This window comes from Elephantulus edwardii, unplaced genomic scaffold, assembly GCF_000299155.1.
Source record: "Elephantulus edwardii isolate Elephantulus edwardi_28Jun2011 unplaced genomic scaffold, EleEdw1.0 scaffold00132, whole genome shotgun sequence".
NCBI classification, from domain to species: domain Eukaryota; kingdom Metazoa; phylum Chordata; class Mammalia; order Macroscelidea; family Macroscelididae; genus Elephantulus; species Elephantulus edwardii.
In genome coordinates, this window is record NW_006399882.1 from 7,958,647 (window position 1) to 7,978,165 (window position 19,519).

Below are 19,519 nucleotides of genomic sequence, written 5' to 3' on the forward strand. Positions count from 1 at the left end.
TGAAGAAGGGAGGCCCACGCTGCAGTCCTGGCGAAGAATACTATCCCCTGGACTGCCAAAGGAACAAATACAGCCGTCCTGGGGCAAGTATAACCAGGATGCTCCTGAGAGGCAAGGACAGTGAAGCTTCATCTCGTCTACTTCAAGGATGCTGTCAGGAGAGTCTCAGATGACCTTCAGCAAGAGGACTGACACAGTAACTAACAGTTGGCTCAAGCATGGCGGTCACTGTGAGGATCACACGGGATAGGGCAAGGTTCTATCTGTTGCATCACTACATGTCACAGTCAACTTGAGGACACCGAACAACAGGGGACTCAAAAATCACCTTCCTCTGCAGTCAGAGGCCAGTCACTGCTAACCTGCCTCCTCCTGTCACCCCTCCCTTTGTTAACTCTTTCTTTACATTCTTCCAAGTTTTTCTACACTAGAACTTTGGTGGGGGGTGTAGAAAAATAACTGGACAAGGTTTATTTGGGAAAGAGTCCCTGAAAGAGTGCAAACTGCTGGCTTTTAACCCAAAGGCTGGAACCGTGAGCCAGCCGACCCAGAGGCACTTAGCCATCTTTTGCCCACAGAGCAGATGGTGGATTTGAACCGTGTGCTTTAGGGATTACTGTGCAGCTCTTTACCACCAGAGCTCTCTCCAGAGGCACTTGGAAGAAAGACCTAGTAATCAATGTACTAAAAAATCAACCACTGAAAGAATGGAACACGCAAATGGGGTGAGCAAGAGTCAGAAACCACTCAAGAGCAACAGGTGTGTGTACAGAGAGCAAGTTCACATGCATGCAAAATGTGCACAGGGGCGAGGCCTGACCCTGGTTCTTGTCGTTAGCAGCATTCAATCCGTTCCAACTCAACCCAAATCTACACACAACAGAATGAATTATTACCCGAACTTGGGGCCTAAACTGTCCTGCTTGTCTGCAAAGGACTGACTAGTTGGCACTCACACTTCAGCCACATCAACGTCAGCAATGAACATTTAACATATCTTGGACTTTGTGCTGGAGTCTGGAAATACAATGACAGACTAGAAACGAACTCAATCCCTGCTTTCAAGGAGCTTACAAACGAGAAGGTAGAATAACCAAAGAGTGACAGTCAACTTCTGAGTTAGATACGACAGAGCCCTCAAGAGGGGAATCTATCCCGAAAGGGAAAGTCTGGAGAAGTTTCCAGGGAAGAGACACTTGAGATGGAAGACGGTTTCCAAGGCTAAACAGGGAAGACTATTTCTCAAGGCGGGAACAGCACATAAGGGTTGTGTGGCACAGAAGTGTTTTAAGTGTCTAGAATAAAGTCCAAGTAATAGCTGGGGTAGATGAAGCCAGACAGGAAGGACGTGTACAAAGAAGCTGTAGAGTGTCCAGTGGACAATCAGAAAGAAGTTAAGCAAAAGAGGTATGTTCAGTTTGTAACTCACAAAGACCCTTCAGGGCAAAACAGACGTGAACTAAAAGGGGCTAGCTGCTGTGAAAGCCAACTCTGATGTGGGGAAACCCTCCAAGCAACAGAAGGAATGATGCCCAAACCTGCCTCTTCCTCACCGTCACCAGCATGTTCAAGTCCATCCCTGAGCTACTGTGCCAGGCCTTTGTCCTCACTGACCCTCCATTTCACCAAACACGACGCCCTCCTCCAACTGACCCCTGCTGATGACATGTCCAAAGCAGGGGAGGGAGACAATGTTCTGTGGTGACCCAGGAAGTTGTGACCCACAAGGCTGTCATTTGCTGAATTTCAGAGGAAGGTTGCCAGGCCTTTCTTCTTCCTCTTACTCTGGAAGCTGTGCTGACACGTGGCCATTAGTACCAGCTGAGAAGCTTCCAGCGTCACTAACATGCAAGATACCACTGCAAAACAAACAGATGGTGAAAAGCAGTCTCTACTCCTCCCTACTACCTCCACTCAAATCTAGATACCACAAAGAAAAAGTAGAGGAGAAATATTAAAAATTCTCATTCAAAATCACAGATAAATTCCATCTTTTTTCCTTCCATCTCTGCTGCAGTCCTGTGCATGTCTTTACATGAGGCTGAGGGGTACAGCTGACCCCTGGGGGGAGGTGTAACAGCAATCACCCAGGGCCAGCACCACATATCTCTCACAGCACTGCACAAACCAAGGCATGCCAAGGATTTCAGAGACAGTATAAACCCCACCAGCAGGCTAAGCTGTTTATATGTTCTGAGTTAAAAATACACCACTCAGGTCAGAGTTAACACCAGGGCCTTATCACCCGGGCCTTTTGTGAGCTGGTTACATCAGGCAGGCCGATGACTCCACATCTTTTCAATGTGCCTCTGTCTGCAAATCGTCTAATGATACATCAATGAGATTATAATAAAGCCACCAAATATACAGGCATTTGAGAAAAACACTTTCCAAAACCCAAGAATACTTTACTGTTTATAAATAGTTTACTTTTTTTGATCCCTGAGCATACAATATCCGCAGTTGCTCCAGAAACCAAAGAAACATGGAACATGCACACTAACCACAACCGAACAGAAACAATAAACAGCAGATGGTGCGACATGTGCCCGTGCTACCACCCCTGCACCAGAGGCAAACCCAAAACGGGCTCTACCATACAGCCTGCCAAGCAAGAAGCAAGGTTTTCAAGATCACGGCCAAGTCACCTATGGCCAGTACTAGGTGCTACACACCACCAAGATATGAAGGGCCTCTTACTGGCCTCAAGAAATGCACAGCCTCAGGAGTGAAGCAGGACCAACTCAGGGAAGACGTCAGAAGGCAGCAGTATTCTTGAATATTCCTAAATGTAGCCATGAATTACAACTCCACCAATTACTATCTCTATGCCTTCAATATAGAATAGAAGCAAAAAATTCTAGAAGACTATGATGATGAATTTGTTAACACACTTGCACTCTACTATAAAAAGCCAATTTGCAGTTATTGCTACATAGTTTTTGTGGGCCATCAAGTTGATGCCAACTGACAGTGACCCTGGGAGGGAGACAGAGAACCGCTTCTGATGGTTCCATGATGGGAGCTGTATGCGTCCTGCCTGCCACATCGTTCTCCCTTGGAGCAGCTGGTCCAGACCACGCTTAGCAGGAAGCACTTACATGCCCTATGAGGGCTCCTTATTGCCCTCATAATATAGTTGTTGTTCGCTGCTGAGTTGGAACTGACTCATAGCTGACCCTCCGTAGGTTTTCAGAGACAATAAAGCACACAAGAGGAGACTGACCATCCTTCTCCAGAGGAGCAGCTGGTGGACTGGAACCGAGTGCCCTGGGATTGCAGCACGGCTTCTTACCACCAGAGCTCCTCATCGTAGCTGTCAAGACACCATCAAGTTGACACCCATTCTGCACCATCCTCACCATCTCATGTGTTTGCATCCACTGTTACTGTCACTGTATCTAAATGTCTTGTTGAGGGTCTTCCTTGCCACCTTCCCCTGCATGATACTCTTTTCCAAGGACTAGCCTCTCCTGACCACATGCCTCTTATGTGCAACACATCTATTACTATATTATTATAGTAATAATAGATACCAGTTCATCTTTCTTGCTTCTGCTATGTGCTAGCCCATGCTCTTCAAAGTGGAAATTAGTTCATTTCTGTCCTCTTAACCTTATGGAGGTGAGCACTGATTAGCCACTGTTTACATAAGAGGAAAGACTCAGAAAATCGCCCAAGGTCACCCAGGCTCCAGAAATCTCCATTCTTCCTACAGTGCCCTAGATGAACATGGTTCATTCATCCCCACTGCCCACTCCCCAAGTAACCATGTATGTGGATGGGGGGGGGGGTGTGTTTCAGAGAGGATGAGAGTACAGCATTCACTTCCTTCTCTATCCCTGAACTGCACTGCTTTGGTCTTTTCATTGGTAAACACTGCCTGAACGTACTTAAAGTACTCAAGACAAATGCACGAATACATTCATACTCTCAAGTTACATGATTCTCTCCAATTAAAGTTTATGATTTTGTTTTTTAATGCCACGTGTCTCAAATTAAAGAGGAAGGGGTCTCAATAAATAAATAAGGTTGTCCTACAACTTTCCATATACGGGTATGGTATCACACTCCTATGACCACTTTATCCCGCCAATTTTACCTCAATCTTTTTAACTCTGACTAGAATTTTCCAACTGCACTGTAACTTTAAGCTTTTGTGTTTCTTCTGCATTTAAAAAGAATGCCATTTCCCAATATATAACTCCCAGATGTAGAATTCACAGATGATTCATCTCGCAGAACAAGTGTTCTGAGACATCAGCGCCAAATAGAGGAAAAACTTGGAATTCCCTTCACCCTCAAAGGAAGAACTTGCCTAGATCTGCTTTGCTCAACAGTTTGTTTTCAATTATATTTCCAAATTCCTTTAACAATAACTGCATGGTGTCTGGCACCAACACATCTGATTCTTTGAAGTGGTTTTCAGGCAGAAAACAAGGAGGAAGGGGAAGAGATGGGGGGACAATACATAATTCTGGGTTTAGGTCAAATATTCTGTCCAAAATTCTCTTTGACATGTAAAATCAGACCAGCCATAAGCTAGGATGTCTCGCTTGAAAGTCTCTACCACAGGGAGCTTCAGCTGTTGAACAAAGTCCCTGAAGTTATTCCTCCTGACAAGTCAACAGAGCTCAGGTTTAACCCATCAACTCCTCAGCACAAAGAAAATGTGCCTTACTTCTGAATTCCAGAAACACGTTAAGTTCTCACACAAGGCAATGAATAATCACTACACCTCAGAAGCCATAAATAAGCACAGAGTTAAAGAATAAGACCACAGTGTAATTAACTAAATACCACGGGATTCCTACATACATGATACTGAACAGTCTCTGCTCTTCTAAGTCCCTGCAAGTCCAAGTGGAGGAAAAAAGACAAGGATGTGTGAAAAGAGACTGAACTGGATAAATTCTCCCTAGATAAAAAGAATATATTCACAAGCACTGAGTTAAGCCCCTGCATGACACTGAGGCTCCTCGATGTGTAGAAAGGATGTAATGGGTTAGGAACTTAACTGGTAACGGAAAGGTTAGTGGTTCACACCCATTCATCAACCCACAGAAGAGAGACGCACCCATGAAGAGTTTCAGCCTGAGAAAGATAATGAGTAGTCTTCTGTCCTAAGAGATTGCTGAATAAGAACCAAATCTGACTTCAGAAAGCACAAAGAGTGAATGAAGGTCATCTTTGGGTCTTAAAGACAGAACGTGAGGAGGGAGGGGGAGTCAGGTTTCTTTATTTTAGTTCTAAACTCATTCAAAATCTTACTGCCCCTAGGCAGAATGATCCTCTAGCAGGTTTTTTAAAGGCTATAAACCGAGCGAGTGAGAGGAGACTGCCTTGGGCCCTTAAAAGTAGAGACTGTTTTCAGTCTTAAAATAACCCTTAGTTCCTGTTAAACTTTGTCAAGACGGTCCAAACCACTAATCATTCCTCTAATGTCAATGCATTTTAACTGTATCCCCAAATAATGCTGCAAATTCCAAGAATTTCTTCTAAAGGGGGAAAAATAGTAAAAATCCAAAAGTTCTATCTTCTGAACAACATTCACATGATAAAAATGGGTGGGGTTAAGGAAAAATGCCCGCATCCTACTAAGGGGTCCAGTAAATCCTGGAAGGGAGAAAGAGAGTACCAAACACAGATAATAAAGTTGAAAAAGGGCTTCAACCGTAAACAAAATAATCTTTTAATGAGTACACAATAATACAGACCAAGAGTTTCAAGACTGACTGAAAGGAAACCAAATGGTAAATTAATAAAACCAACCCAAAGCAGCTGCTGTCGGTCGATTCTGCCTCACAGCGGCCACTGTGTGCAGAATACAACCACTGTACCTGTGTTAGATGGCTCTGATTTTTTCAAAAGGAGACTACCAGGCCTTCCTTTTGAAGCACCTCTGGGTGGATCTGAACAGAGGGATCAAGAGCTTTATCTTTTAAACAACCCAAGGACCTTGTTAGATGAAAAGATTTTGTCTAAATCTCACCAAAAAAAAAAAAAAAAAAGTAGTGAGAGACTTCAAGAAATCACTGAGCTATACTATACAAAACCAGGCTGCTGACTTTGTACCCTGAAGCATATAATAAAAATGCTGAGAGCGTCTCTAACCACCGTTGACATGGTCAATTGTAAGAGCACTCCTTCCCATGGGCGTGACTCACCACTGACTGTTCCAGAAGGCCCATCTGGTCACTGAAGCAGTTTATCACCTACAACTTCACCCACTACAACACTTTGAGAGGGTAGGAAGGGCCCTCTGAAAAGCAGGCAAAGTAGCCCTTTGTGGATAAAGTCTTCAATTTGACTTTTGAACTAAGCACTTCAAAAGTCAACTCAGAGACCGGAGCAGACCAGCTTCCGAAGTTCTGAGACAGGGAAAAGTAACCATTGAAGATGAACAGTTCACTTCCTCTCAGTAATGCCTAGAGATCTACAAGAGGTTCCCTCACTGAGAGCCTACACACTCCATTTTACCTTGCTGCTGTTCAGGATATCGCTCTGAGTTCACTCACAAGCATCAAACATGAAAAGTCTGCCTTTAAATAAGTATCCTAGTATCATAGCTTGTGCACGTGCTTCTTGTGGTAAAAGAGTTTCCATGACCTTCCGGCCTGAGATGCGCCAGGAAAAGGCCAGCTATTCTCTAAGAAGTCTCCCACCGAAAACCGTGAGCTCAGGGGTCCTCGGACCTGCCCCTGATTCGGGGACTAACTTTAGGGCCAGTAACAGCAGGTAAGTTTACTAACTCTGCCCATAAAGCTGACTCCCTCTCTTCAGAGTCTTAGAAGCCGTACACCCCTTTACAGACAGAAAATGCAGGGACCAGCACAGGCTCATGGCACCAATCAGTGACAGAGCACAGAGCAAAGTTTCCTAAAGGCCAGCACAGACTGGCTCCCCTTCAAGCACTGCCCACCTTCACACACAGTGCCATGAAGCCCCTTCTCCCTCACAGCATCCTTGAAGTACAGAGACCTGCCACACTGGGTCTTTATGAGACACAATGCCTCATCTTTCTACCCCCAACAACAGGATTAAGCCATGGATCTTTCAGTCAGATGACCCATCTCCAACCCTCTGCACCACCAGGGTTCCTTCCAGCTTTAAGAAAAATGTTCCATCCAGGTAGTTTGTAATCACTCTCTGGTCAAGAGAACCCCTCTTAGAAAATTTATGAACACAGAGCTTAGGATCCTTTCTGCCTAGAAGGATGAACCAAACTCCAACATTTCTATAAAGCTCCCCAGACCCTCAAGTAAACAGTATTTGAGGTCAGCCAGTCTTTATTTTAGGGCGGTTCAGAAAAGAACACAATTTAATCATTTCTAAGTATTCCTTCAAATGAACTTGTGAAAGAATCAAAAATCTCCACAGAAGAGTTCCAGATTGTTCTCTTGGGCAAACGCACAGACCTCAAGGAGGCCAAGCCCTCCCTTCAGCCAAAAGTCCTACCCAGACGCTGAATCTGAGAAAACATCCAGAGGAATCTGGGACGAGGCACGCCGTAACAGCCACAAAACATTTCGGTTTGCTTTCGCGATCACCTCTCCTCCAAAGACTGAGGGAACCCCATCCCAATGGAGCTGCGGCGTCAGCATCCATCACTCTGTTGCATCAACAACCAACTTCCTGGAAGCAACCAGCTCTTCTGCCTGTTTATAAATTTTGCAAACACTGGACGTTTGTGTGCCAGAAACTGACCCCACTCCAGGTGGACAGAGGAAATTACAAATACCCTCAAAAAAGCCATTTAAAATTAAAATGAAGCACAAAAATAAAAGCATGGTGCAGAAAGCAGGTGAAAGAAAAGTACCCCCATCTGCAAAAATAAAAATAAAATTACATTCTTTTTTTTTCTTTTTTTTAGAAATTACATTCTTAATAAAAATTTCTCAATAGTAAGTCTTCCCCTCATGGTTTTGTTTTGTTTTTTCTTAAATACTCAGGAACACACTTTGTATTTTCTAAACATGAATATCTAATTATTCATTTCATTAAGTTAGCAACTCCACGGGGGAACTCTAGTAGCCTAGTAGTAAAAACTTGTACTGCCAATCCAAAGGCAAGCAGTTCAAATCCACCAGCTGCTCAAAGAGAGAAAAGATGGGCAGTCTGCTCCCTCATGCTGTTTTCAGCCTCTGAAAATCTGCCAGAGGTTTTCTATGAATTAGTTCCAGCTCAACGGTACAGAACAATACTTTACCCTGACCTTGTTACGTAGCCTTTAAAAACCACTGAACACTCTGTAATCTATATGGAATTAGATTTCCAGAAACAGAATATGGAAATCGTTCCATAAACTATAAAAATGTGAATGAGGCTTGCAGGGCTAGGCAACTCTCTGGGTTCCCTAATGCAGCTATGGCCAGCATTCATTCCTTGGGAAAAGGGGCCTCCTAACTGACAAAGTCACAGGCTGGAGAGAAAGTCAACAACGGAGTCTGCAAAACAAAACAGTCCATCAGCACCAGCTCCCTGGAGAAGAGCACTTTCAAATTTGTGTGAGGCCTAGGTCAAACACAGAGGGTTGCAGGAACCTAACTAATTCTTTGCTTTCTGGGAATATTCTTACAGGGTTTCTCTAAGGCTGTTTAAAACGGCCTCAAGTAGCCACAGCTGGAGGTCATGCTGGCCAAGGAAACAGCAGTTAACACGGACTCTCAGCTACGACCCATAGCTAATTATCCTCATATTAAAGGACAGCATTTGAAATAATCACTTTTTCAACGATCCATTCCTAATTACAATGGTTCACTAACAGATTTTAATCAACAACTAATAACGTGGTAGTTATTGATTTCCGTGGAGTCGAGCACGACTTTATGAACAAAGTATCAGAAGCCTTTCTACAACTATTGTTGTTTCTCAAAGTTCATAGAGTTTTCAGAGGCATATTGTTTAGGAAGTGAATGTCACTCATGCTTCCAAAAAGAACCTCAAAGAGGAGAAAAGTGAAACAGAGATACATGGTTCTGGCAAAGGCCTAGTTCTCTAGGACAAAGAACTAAATACCTTCCCATTTTTTTTCTACTTGCCCTCCTCCTCAAAATGAAAAACACAAACGACAAACCCTTAACAGCTTCTGAGAACATTTAGGGTTCATACATGAGATGCTCAATAAGCATTCTGTAAATGTAAAACCAGAAAACCAGATGGTACTCTGTCTATTCCTCCCCAAAGGACAGAGCAAAACTGGCCATAAGGTTTCTAAGGCTTTCTACTTCCCACAAATCACATTTTGGAAAACCACCCAGAAAAAAAAGTGGTACGACTTACATCTGCTTTAAAAAAAAAAATTTAAAGAAGGGGAGACACATACAGGACAAATCAAATCCTCAGGAGTGGACGTGATCTGATGACTGGTGAAGCTGCTGATGGGTACAGGGTAGCTGACTGCCAATCAAATGTCCTATTAATTCCAATTTGGGGAGAAAACCCAGTTCTTTATCTTTGACTTATAAGAAAAAAGGGATGCCTGTAACTTCCTCTTCCTCAATCAGGTGGCAGCCATCACTATCCATGCAGAAGACACGGTGTCAACGACCAGGGCTAGCAAATGTGATATCAACACTTTCATGTTTTTGTTATGTACCATCAAGTCAGAACTGACCCACAGAACCTCCAGGATTTTCAAAGGCAATTAAAAAAAAATCGCACAGGAAGAGACTACCCTACCATCTTTCCTCCCATGGAGTAGTTGGTCGACTTGAACTGCATACCTTTGTCATGGCAGTACAATTCCCTACCACTAAACCACCAGAGCTCCCCCTCTCATTTAACAGGCAATCAAGTAAGTAACCCACTGAGAAATAATTTATCCATGCAACGTATGTTGACCAAGATAAGCAGGAAATTGTGTGTGCGACAAATCACAAACTGTTGGAAAGAGCAAGGCACAGGAAATAGCTAAATACTGCACAAAAGTATCTTGGAAACTGTATAGTTAAGAAGTTTTGGTGGTTTCTGTTTTCAGCAAAAAGGCAAAACCAAAAATCCATCTCATCATGTGTATCTTGTTTCTTAAAGTCACTTACTTCTACTTGTGGGGTAGAGTCTTATTTCATTCATGTTTTTAAATTGAGACTTTCAGAGAAAAAAAATATACCTGTGGATGGTAAAAGATTAGTGAACTATGATCCACAAAAGTTTACCTTAAGAAATCAATGCAAAATACTTAAAAAGAGACAGGCCACCTTAAATCTTCTGAAAGTCACCTTTTGCCAAAACAAACGGAATATGTGGTGATTGGAACCTGCATCCTGGTTCATAAGGAAACCAAAATGTATTAGGAGTTGCAGAGATAAACGGATTGTTCATACAATGGACCTTACCGGTTATGCTGGATTAAATAGTAATAAAGACGCAAACAATCGCAGCCGTTCATGTGGGCAAGGCTGTGAATCAAGGCCTTTCATGGGGAAGGGACTCAGGCACAGGTGCAAAGGCAGTAAATGGCTTTCAGGTCACATCCTTGCCACATTCCCCAGCACCCCTGCTCTCGCGGCAACATCCTGTACAAAATTACTGTCTGATTGTAAACAGACCCAACCAACCTCACAACATGATGGTCCCCCCTGTTCTCTCCACACAATCATCACCTCCTCAAGTGTTGGAAAAGAGAAGTGGGTACAGTGCAGGATTTGGCTGACCCTGAAGTCTGTAACCTAACCCCTATTTGCAAAAGCGCACCTGCATTCTTGCAAGCTATTGACTGAGAGAAGCTACTGCATCTGGGCAGGGCTCAGTTTCAATGAAACCCTGGGAAATAAGAGGATAAAATTATTAGTTTAAGAACCTCTCACTTCCCTACCTCCTTTTGAGATGGCCCCTCCCAAAAGAATAATCCTAAACAGGATTTATTTGTACAACTGTAATACATTTATAAACCACCTCAAAAATTTCTGCTAATTGTCTAATTTGCAGTAACTGCTCACAGTAGACCTGGTAGTCCTGAGAGGCTCAAGTTCACAGGAAGTTTCACTTGTTTCACTTTACACTCATCATGAAAAACCTTTTAAGAGGAGGCTGCCTGGATCGTGAGCCCGGTCCCCTTCTCATCCCAAAGAGACCTTCATATCGGAGAGGAAACCTTTTCCAGTCGATTGGAAGGTACTCCACTATGGAAACTAACTCATCTTTTTTCCCAAAGGATGGATGGATAATGGATTTGAAACATACACCTTTTGGTAAACAGTCCCATACACACAACACCTTACTCCACTGGGGCCTTATCATCTGAATATCTGCCTCTGAAGAGAGAGCATAAGAGATAAGACAAAACATGAGCCACTGAGGACTTAACCTTCACATTGTACTTGGAAACATTATGATGATCAACTTACATCAAGAAACTGGTACATATGTATGTGTGCTCTAAATGTCCTCAGAACAGTTACAGGACAGAATACAGGATTGCCATGTTCTCGGAAAGTATTCCATTACACATGTAAGCCAACATCGCATAAAGAAGCAACTACCATTAGTTTACATGGAAAACTTGCTGAGCTTTCCTGGACCCCCCAAAAAAGTAACATATGCAATCATAACAAACAATCCAGACATCCTAAAATACATGAACATCTAGTGTTCAGACACAGTCTGATGCTATGGTATAGTCTGATGCTGAGATGCTGGGTGTAGCTGTGCCACCCCCGATGCCTGAGGTGCAGGCTGCCTCTTTTCACAGCTCATTCATTGTAAGACAAAAGCTGATCACATTTCACATCTTGCCTTTTGCCATAAAAACAAGAATCCTCTTCAGATTTCTGTCAATCAGTGAAAATAGGTGTTTTGTAGAAGTGAAAAGATGTAAAACAAACTTTCAAATAGGTGGCCTAGTTAAGGAGGCAGCACTGGTGGTAAGGAGTCGCACAGCAACCCAAAGGCAGTCCGAATCCACCAGCTGCACCAGGGGAGACAGATGGGCAGGGTCAGCTGTAATCCAGTTCCTATTAGAGAGCAGTGAATCTGAGTTTTTATTCAGGAATGAAGAAGAGACAATGACCCCAAAATACACAGCTAGAGACAAGAATGGAAATTAGAAATAAATCTTTATTACTGTGCCCTAGTGCAGAGTGTGGGCAAAGGGTGGTCACCCAGGGTGGGGGCATTAATGCATCTCAATTGTTGGAATGGTTGATTCCAACTCACTGGTCACCTTGTGTGGACAGAGGAGGATGATCCTAGTTGATGTAACATGGGATGCTCAAGGTGGTGACCGCTAGAAGCATATATTCAACCTGTCAGTGGATTCAAACCACCAACCTTTCTGGTGAGTAGCAGAGAGCTTCACCCTCATCTACTCCTTGGCCCACTCAGTAACATAAATGGAAACAAGACACAGTTGGGCAGCATATCCCCTTCTCTCCGAACCTATAAAAACTGGGGCTGAAGACAAGCAATGGAAGATGCGAAATGCAGGGGAAAGGAACATTACTTTTAAAAACAGATAGCCTTTGAGGGTGGATTTATCATGTTGGAAAAGATGTAGATCATAAAAAAACATAGGTACTCGGATAAAGACCACATACAAAGAATTATATAAAATACCAATAGATAAAAACCACATAAAGCTAAAGCCTGTTGATAAGAAAAACTCAAATGCTTATCTCCACAATAAAAACCTAGATATAAATTTGACGGTTCCAATTAGATGATCCATCTCACATACTTGGGAAGAACCAGTGCTCGGAAAGGACATCATGCTTGGAAAGGTGGAGGGTCAGAACAGGAAAGGAAGACCCTGGCTGAGACACTGCGACTGTGGTAATGGGGGCAGATGTGTCAGGCATGGAGATTGGCTCAAGACAGGGCAGGGTTCAGAGATACTGTTCACAGGGTCGCTCAGTCGTGTTCAATGCAAGGGCACATAACAACAAGAACAATTAGATGATCTAAAAACATTTCCCCCCTACAATCTTTAATCACTTTAATTCTTTTTTTTTTTAATGACAATGGTCATGTATCAAATTTGTCAGCCGAAAAATTCTCTATCCCAGTCCAGTAAGTGGTCAATGAATTGATCTGCGACTTGCAATCCCACAGTGCATAAAATTTTTTGGGCACATGCAAGTTCCAGAGCGTACACTACTGTGAATATTTTAACTCCAGTCTTCAAGGCTCCTGTTTCTTTGGCGGTTAGGTCTTCGTTCTTATATTTTAACTTAAAACAGCAGCTTAAGGAGAGATAAGGAATGTGGAGTGCAGAGGCTATGTAAAGCCATAGATGGTCCCTAAACTTTCCACAGGCCAGGGAACGCTCGAGATTTTCAAATATTTCCCCTCCTCTGCCTGAGAATTTCTCCTCCACCGCACCCCCTCCAGTCTCAATACAATGCCTTCAGCCTTTGAAACTGCATCCATTGTGTAAACAGCTCTGAATATTAACACAGCCCAGAGTCCTGTGGCTTTTAAAAGACCCCCAAGCGTTTCAAATTGCAATTACCCAGGAGAGGGAAGGTCCCCAGTGAGTAAATGTCACCAAGCTCTTTCAAAAGGAGTTGAAAGTTCGACTTGCGCATGAAACTTCAAGTCCTTCAACCTATGGGGTAAGCTGGAGGAATCCCTTTAAGTTGCAAACACACTGGGAGAGGGTGTTTCTAGTACAACATCTTTTACTGCTTATGGCAACTTTCAGTTCAGTGAAACCCTCCTCTAGTTCCCTTTGTGGACGTCACTTTTAAAATAACCATAGGCTATTCTAAACCACCTTCCCCATCTAACAGACCTGCAGGTGCACAAAACTGGGCCAGGTGCATTGTAAGTCACACAAAACCCTGCTGCTTTCTCTCACACTCCTGTCCTCCCTGACAGGGAGGATGCTGAAAAGGCTCGGCACCAAGGAGACACCTCTGTAGAATAAGGGTGAGGCACCTCTTTTGTGAACATGGTGTCTTAGGGAGAGAAAGGTCAGCCAGAGGCCATCCCAATGTGGACAGTGAGGGCAGCACCAGGAACCGGGCAGAGTAATTAGCACAGGAGGGAGGGAGCGGCAGCCTCAGCACACAGAAGGGACGCTGGGGGGCAGGCGCCTTCATTAGTAGCCAGCCCCCTGGAATGCCAGGAGACTCAGAGCTGGGCCAGCCCTGGACTCTCTTCCTGCTCTTGGAGATAGACGGTCATTGAAATGAATGTGAGCAAGGTACTCAAATGTCCAAAGGTGTGGAATCTAGTGGTCAAGTGCAATTGTGGAACCAGATGAACACATTAAAGCAGTGGCCCCGTGCACTGAGGGGCAAGAAGAGCCCTGGCACAGCCCCAACATAAGAGGTGTCTACTTTTATACTGCACCCTGTGGGCCTCTGGGCACTTCATAATTACAGTATTCAAAAATTAGCCTTTCTGTCATAATTTCAGGTGAGTGCAATTTACAAGCAATGTACCTTCCTCTTTAGGGGGCTAATGTTACTTGCCAGGGACCTCACAATATGGCAGAGAAGGTGGCAAAGCAATGATAGCGGTTCCCATCAACAAGAGGAAAGCAAGACGCGGATTCCTGCACTTGTTGCAATGGAAAGACTCAAGCTCCTAGAAAAGTTTGAAAGCTTTCAAGATTTCCTCTGCCAGTGCTCCACACAGAAATGTCCTGGGTTCCAAACAGCCCTCTGCTGGTCCCTGCAAACTGGGAGATGTACAAGGTAGCTCTTCTTCAAGGACACAGACAAAAATCGGCAGAAAGTAGGCTCTAGGTACAACTCAGACAAAGCTTCTGAACCACCAAAACCTCACCTTAGGCTTTGGAACAATTTTGCTCATCTGCACTTTAAATCTAATTTGCCTTAAGAGGATGGGAAGTATTTTCAAAATCCTTCATTCACAATACCCCGAACACCTGGGCCTTCAAGCTCAGCTGTAAAATTTGAAAGACAAAGGCCCACTTTGCTTCACAACTACAATAGCAACCCCAGTGGGTGTTTATTTTCTAGTGTAATCAGAAGCCAAGGTTAGATTTAAGCACCCAATTTGGTAGCGCAAACACATAAGGTGATGTAACACAGAGAGACTCAATCAGCGAACTCCTCCTAATGTATCTCTGCACCCCATAACCACATCTGCTGTCCTCCTGTGACCTATCTTGCACGTGGATGCCTTGTCATCTCCCCTCCAGACCGTTCCTCCCAGTGGGCCTCCCTTCCCGAACCATTACAACCCCACTGAGGCCTCACTCAGCTCCCAGAACCTGCAACAAATTCATGCATCAAAACAAGACTTGACGTTTCTTAAGCTAAGCCTAAGAGCAACTCCTACTTTAGGTGCAACTGTTTGAAAAGGCAAAAACAGCCCCATAAAGCCATGGGTTCCTGATTATCTCAAACCTATGGCCTGAAACTGTTTGAACTAGTTGCCATAAAACTAGTCCATGAGGTTATAAACTAGCTTAAAGCATTTTTCTAGACAAAACGGATTAGTTGTTGTTGTTGTTGTTGTGTGCTGTCCCTGCTCTATGCTGTGCCAACCATATTGTCTCTGTCTGAGACACCTACCCCCATTACCGCAGTCACTGAATCAATCCATCTCATCAAGGGGCTTCCTCCCTCTCCTACACGTCCCTCCACCCTCCCAAGCATGAGGTCCCTCTCCAAGGACTGGTCCCTCCTCGTAACATGTCCAAAGTATGTCAGAAGCAGCTTCAGAATCCTTCCCTCCAAGGAGTAGCCTGGCTTCACCCTCTCTAGGACAAACCTGTTTGTTCTCCTAGCAGTCGATAATATATTCAATACTCTTCTCCAGCACCACAACTCAAAGACAACAATTCTCTTTTTACCATCAATGGATTTAAAAAGTGTAAATGGGGAAACTGCATGACATTATAGTGTATAGGCAGAGACATACTCCCCTCAAGTCTTGCACAATCATATGCAGGAATACAAACTATACAAACATCCTTATGTTAAGTGAGACTAAAACGAATGATTTAAACTGAGAATGAGGGGGATAGCCAATGATTTATTTGATTTTTCTCTAACAGAAAGTAAGTTCAAAATTGGTCTTAAAGGTTCCCCTTTTCTAATGAACACATTCCAACCAGAAGTCAGTGCTTAGAAGCTAATCAGCTAACACCATAGTCAGCAAGGTCAAGTCTAATAAAAGTCCCAAGTATCAGTTCAGTTTTCACCACCAAATGTGTGGAAAAGGATGTATAATCTTAAAAAGAAACATGCATGATCTTAAAAGTATTTATGCCAAGTGAGACAATATTGCCAGGCAACAGAAAGTAAAAAACAACCAGTATGCTCCACAAGAAAAGGATTAATAACACAGTTACAAACTGGAAAAAAACATGGAAAGACTTCTGACAGAGGAAGATACTCTAACAGCCAACAGGTACATGAAGAAATGCTCAAAATCACTGGCAATAAGGGAGATGCAAATCAAAACCACAATGAAATACCATCTTACCCCAACAGCAGTGGCAAAGTTTAACAAGACAGCAAGAAATATATGTTAGAGAGGATGTGGTTGAGGTAGGAACTCAAACATTGCTGGTGAGACTGTAATAATGGTACAACCACACTGGAAGGTAGTTTGGTGTTTCCTCAGAAAGCTCTACATAGAAACTTTGTATGACCCCTCTATTCCAATGCCTGGAATATACCCTGAGAAAATGAAAATGAGGTGTAAATTAAGACTTGTACACCAGTGTTCACTGCAATGTTATTCACCATTGAAAGAACATGGAAACAGTTCAAATGTCCAACCACAATCAAATGGACTGAGAAATTACGGTGCGTTCACACATTAGAATACTCCGCAACACACAGAAGAAATGATTTTGTAAATCACTACCTACCTTGGGAGGGACTAGAGAGCATTATGCTAAGTGAACTCAATCCCATAAGGACAAATACTGTGTAAGACCATTATTGTAGACGTGTATAAGGATCCAAGGGGTAGGGGTGGGGAGCAGAAAGCTAAGGATGGGCAGGGGTTGTTAATCATAGGGTTGCACAATTTTACGGGGGTGGGGAGGGTAAAGGAAATAGGAAAGATCCGGTAGGGGTGGGTAAAGGAAGTGGGAAAGATCCAGTGTGAAACAACATAAGTAAACTTTGTAAGTAAACCAATATAAAAAAAAATTATTTAAATTTTTTTAAAAAAAAACCTGGTATGTTTTGCTCCAAAAAATGCAGGGCAGGGAATGTGGATCTAGTGACCACAGGAAAGTGCAAATAAGAAAGCAATCTGTCCAGTGGAGGGTGTCACAGCTTCTCCAGAATGACCCCAGTATATGCCAGCAGGAATCACTAACAAGTGAGTACTTAAGCTATTAATTCTGCCTATGTGATTTTAGTTTTTTTTAAAGAAACACACTTTTATTTTAAAACTTAATATATAAAAGAAATATCACACCATCCCAGACATCAAGTAAATGCAATACTACCAAATGTGAAGCCAAAATCCTTCCCCAGGCCTTACTACTGCCACCGAGTGTGTTAAAATCCACAGCACCACCACTGGTTTTCAGGGAGTCAGGCAGCCAAATACTGAAGGACAAGCTGTCACAAAGAAGTCTTGGTAGCTTCACTGTCACCATGAGGTGGAATCAACTAGCCAGCATCAGGCTCAGCTTTTGGTATGTAGCATGGCCCTCCTTAAAGATCTGCACTGTTTCCAGAGCACAGGCCGTTCTTCACCTCTGAAAGAAAAAACTTCTCATGATAGCCAGATTCCAAGACCATGTTTTCTGAAATCAAGTCCGGATATAAAACTTGTACCACCAGCTCTGTTTCTTGGTTGCACAGAGAATGCCATGCCTGAGATTACCTGGGTGTCTCTTCTGTGTTCAATTATTCAGTTGAATAGCCAGGCTTGTTCTGGAAGGTACTACAGAGATGCTAATTACTGATAGCTAGCTGGCAGGAGCGGAGCAGATGCTTATAAATAAAAGAGGGTTATTCTACCATGTCTACAGAAGTAGAACGAGGTGCTTCGTTTTGTTTTTTTCTAATCTCTGTAAGAAGTGCTCTAAGTTCTTGCTAAGAAGACCTCAATGTCCATACCGGTCATAAGGAGCTCTAGGTAAGAAGCTGCGCTGCCAAACCAAAGACGACCAGTTCGGATCCAGCAGCTGCTCAGAAGGAGAAGGTAAATCTTTTCCCTTGCGAGATTTACTGCCTCTGAAAACCCGCTGGAGAGTCAGCTAAGAGCAGGTTCCTACTACACGGTTCTCAACAATAACGGGTCATGATCCGAACAGCACAGAACAGAACCTCCGTCAGGAGAAGCAAACTGTTTACATCAACCAGTGCCTAGCACCTTCTCTGGAAGCAGCACAACTTCTTCAAAAGTCACTTGTACCATTTATACAAGTCAAGTTGTCCAGGGTGGGCTTCAACGGGACCCTACTCGACTGGAACACAGTTCCCTAAAATGTCCACCAGGCGGAAAAGGACAAACTCCCACCAACTCTGAGTTCCCAAACTCACGTTGCTCTCCGGCGACAGCTGCCTTGGAACTCCAGAGCCAAGCCACCAGGGTCAAACCCCCCCCCCCCAGCAAACACACACACACTGGCAGTAATAAATAATGTAAATGGCAGGCCGGAGCCAAGAGTCACCTTCATTCATTACCCACTGGAAGACCAAGGATCTCAGACAACGAAGAGTTGGGTTACAAGAACAAAAATACCCACAATAGCTCACAATCCCCAACACACTGCCTCGCTCTTCTCTCTTCTAGGGGTCTCCCACCCCAAACACACTCTTCTCTCACCTCTAATTTCTCTCTACTAGTTTCCAGATCATCCCCCCGCAACACACTCGCACTCTCACCACCCATTCATCCTCACCTCCCAGGCTCCCAGAGCCCCCTCACCTCCGGACCCCCAGAATTACTCTGAACTCCAGACCCCCATGCACGAACCCACCCCCAAGACCCACTCAAACTGTTCCCAACCCCACGGACTGAGCTCACACGCGGAGCTTAGCCTGCACCCCTCCGAGGGAAGGAGGCCCCCGCTGTCGGGAGGCGTACGGGGCGCAGGGCACTCACAAGCTCCGCGTCCAGGTGGGCAGGTCCCCGGGCAGCGCGATCAGCCCGCGCCCTCCGCAGTCCAGCGAGTCCCCCGCGCAAATGCAGGCGGCGGCGCAGGGCGCACGGGTCCCGGCCACGGCCGTCTCCAGCCAAAGCAGCAGCAGCGACAGCAGCAGGAGGCCGGGCGAGCAGCGCAGGGCTCCGTGCGCTCCCCGCGCCGGCCGCGCCATCTTGTTGGGAGCGCGGAGCGAGCTCCGGGCGCGGGGCTGCGAGGTCCCGGGCGGTCACAGGCACGCGTGGCCCCGCAAGGGCTCCGCTCGCCACTAGGCTCCGCGCCGCGGCATGGCCGCTGGCACAAGTTCTTCCCGCGGCGGCGGCTCCGGCGCTCAGCTGGCCCCCGGAGCGCGGGCCGTTCCGCAGCGCCCTGCGGGGGCCGCAAACTCCGGGCCCATCCGGGCCCAACGGCCCGCGCTGGTTAAGAACTCCTCAGACTGGGCGAGGGTGGAGAGACTGGCGCGCTTCGTCCGCCTGCGGCGTTCCC

General features: G+C 44.7%; 1 protein-coding gene across 1 annotated transcript in view; it reads right to left on the bottom strand.

Annotated features, from left to right (window-relative positions):
* LRIG1 (leucine-rich repeats and immunoglobulin-like domains 1) overlaps window positions 1-19,216 on the bottom strand; it is a 145,366-nt gene extending 126,150 nt beyond the window's left edge. The window contains exon 1 of the mRNA XM_006893871.1: window positions 18,997-19,216. Within this exon, the coding sequence (XP_006893933.1) occupies window positions 18,997-19,208 (212 nt within the window). The 5' untranslated portion in view covers window positions 19,209-19,216. The remainder of the gene's footprint in view (window positions 1-18,996) is intronic.
* Between the last annotated feature and the right edge of the window lie 303 nt (window positions 19,217-19,519).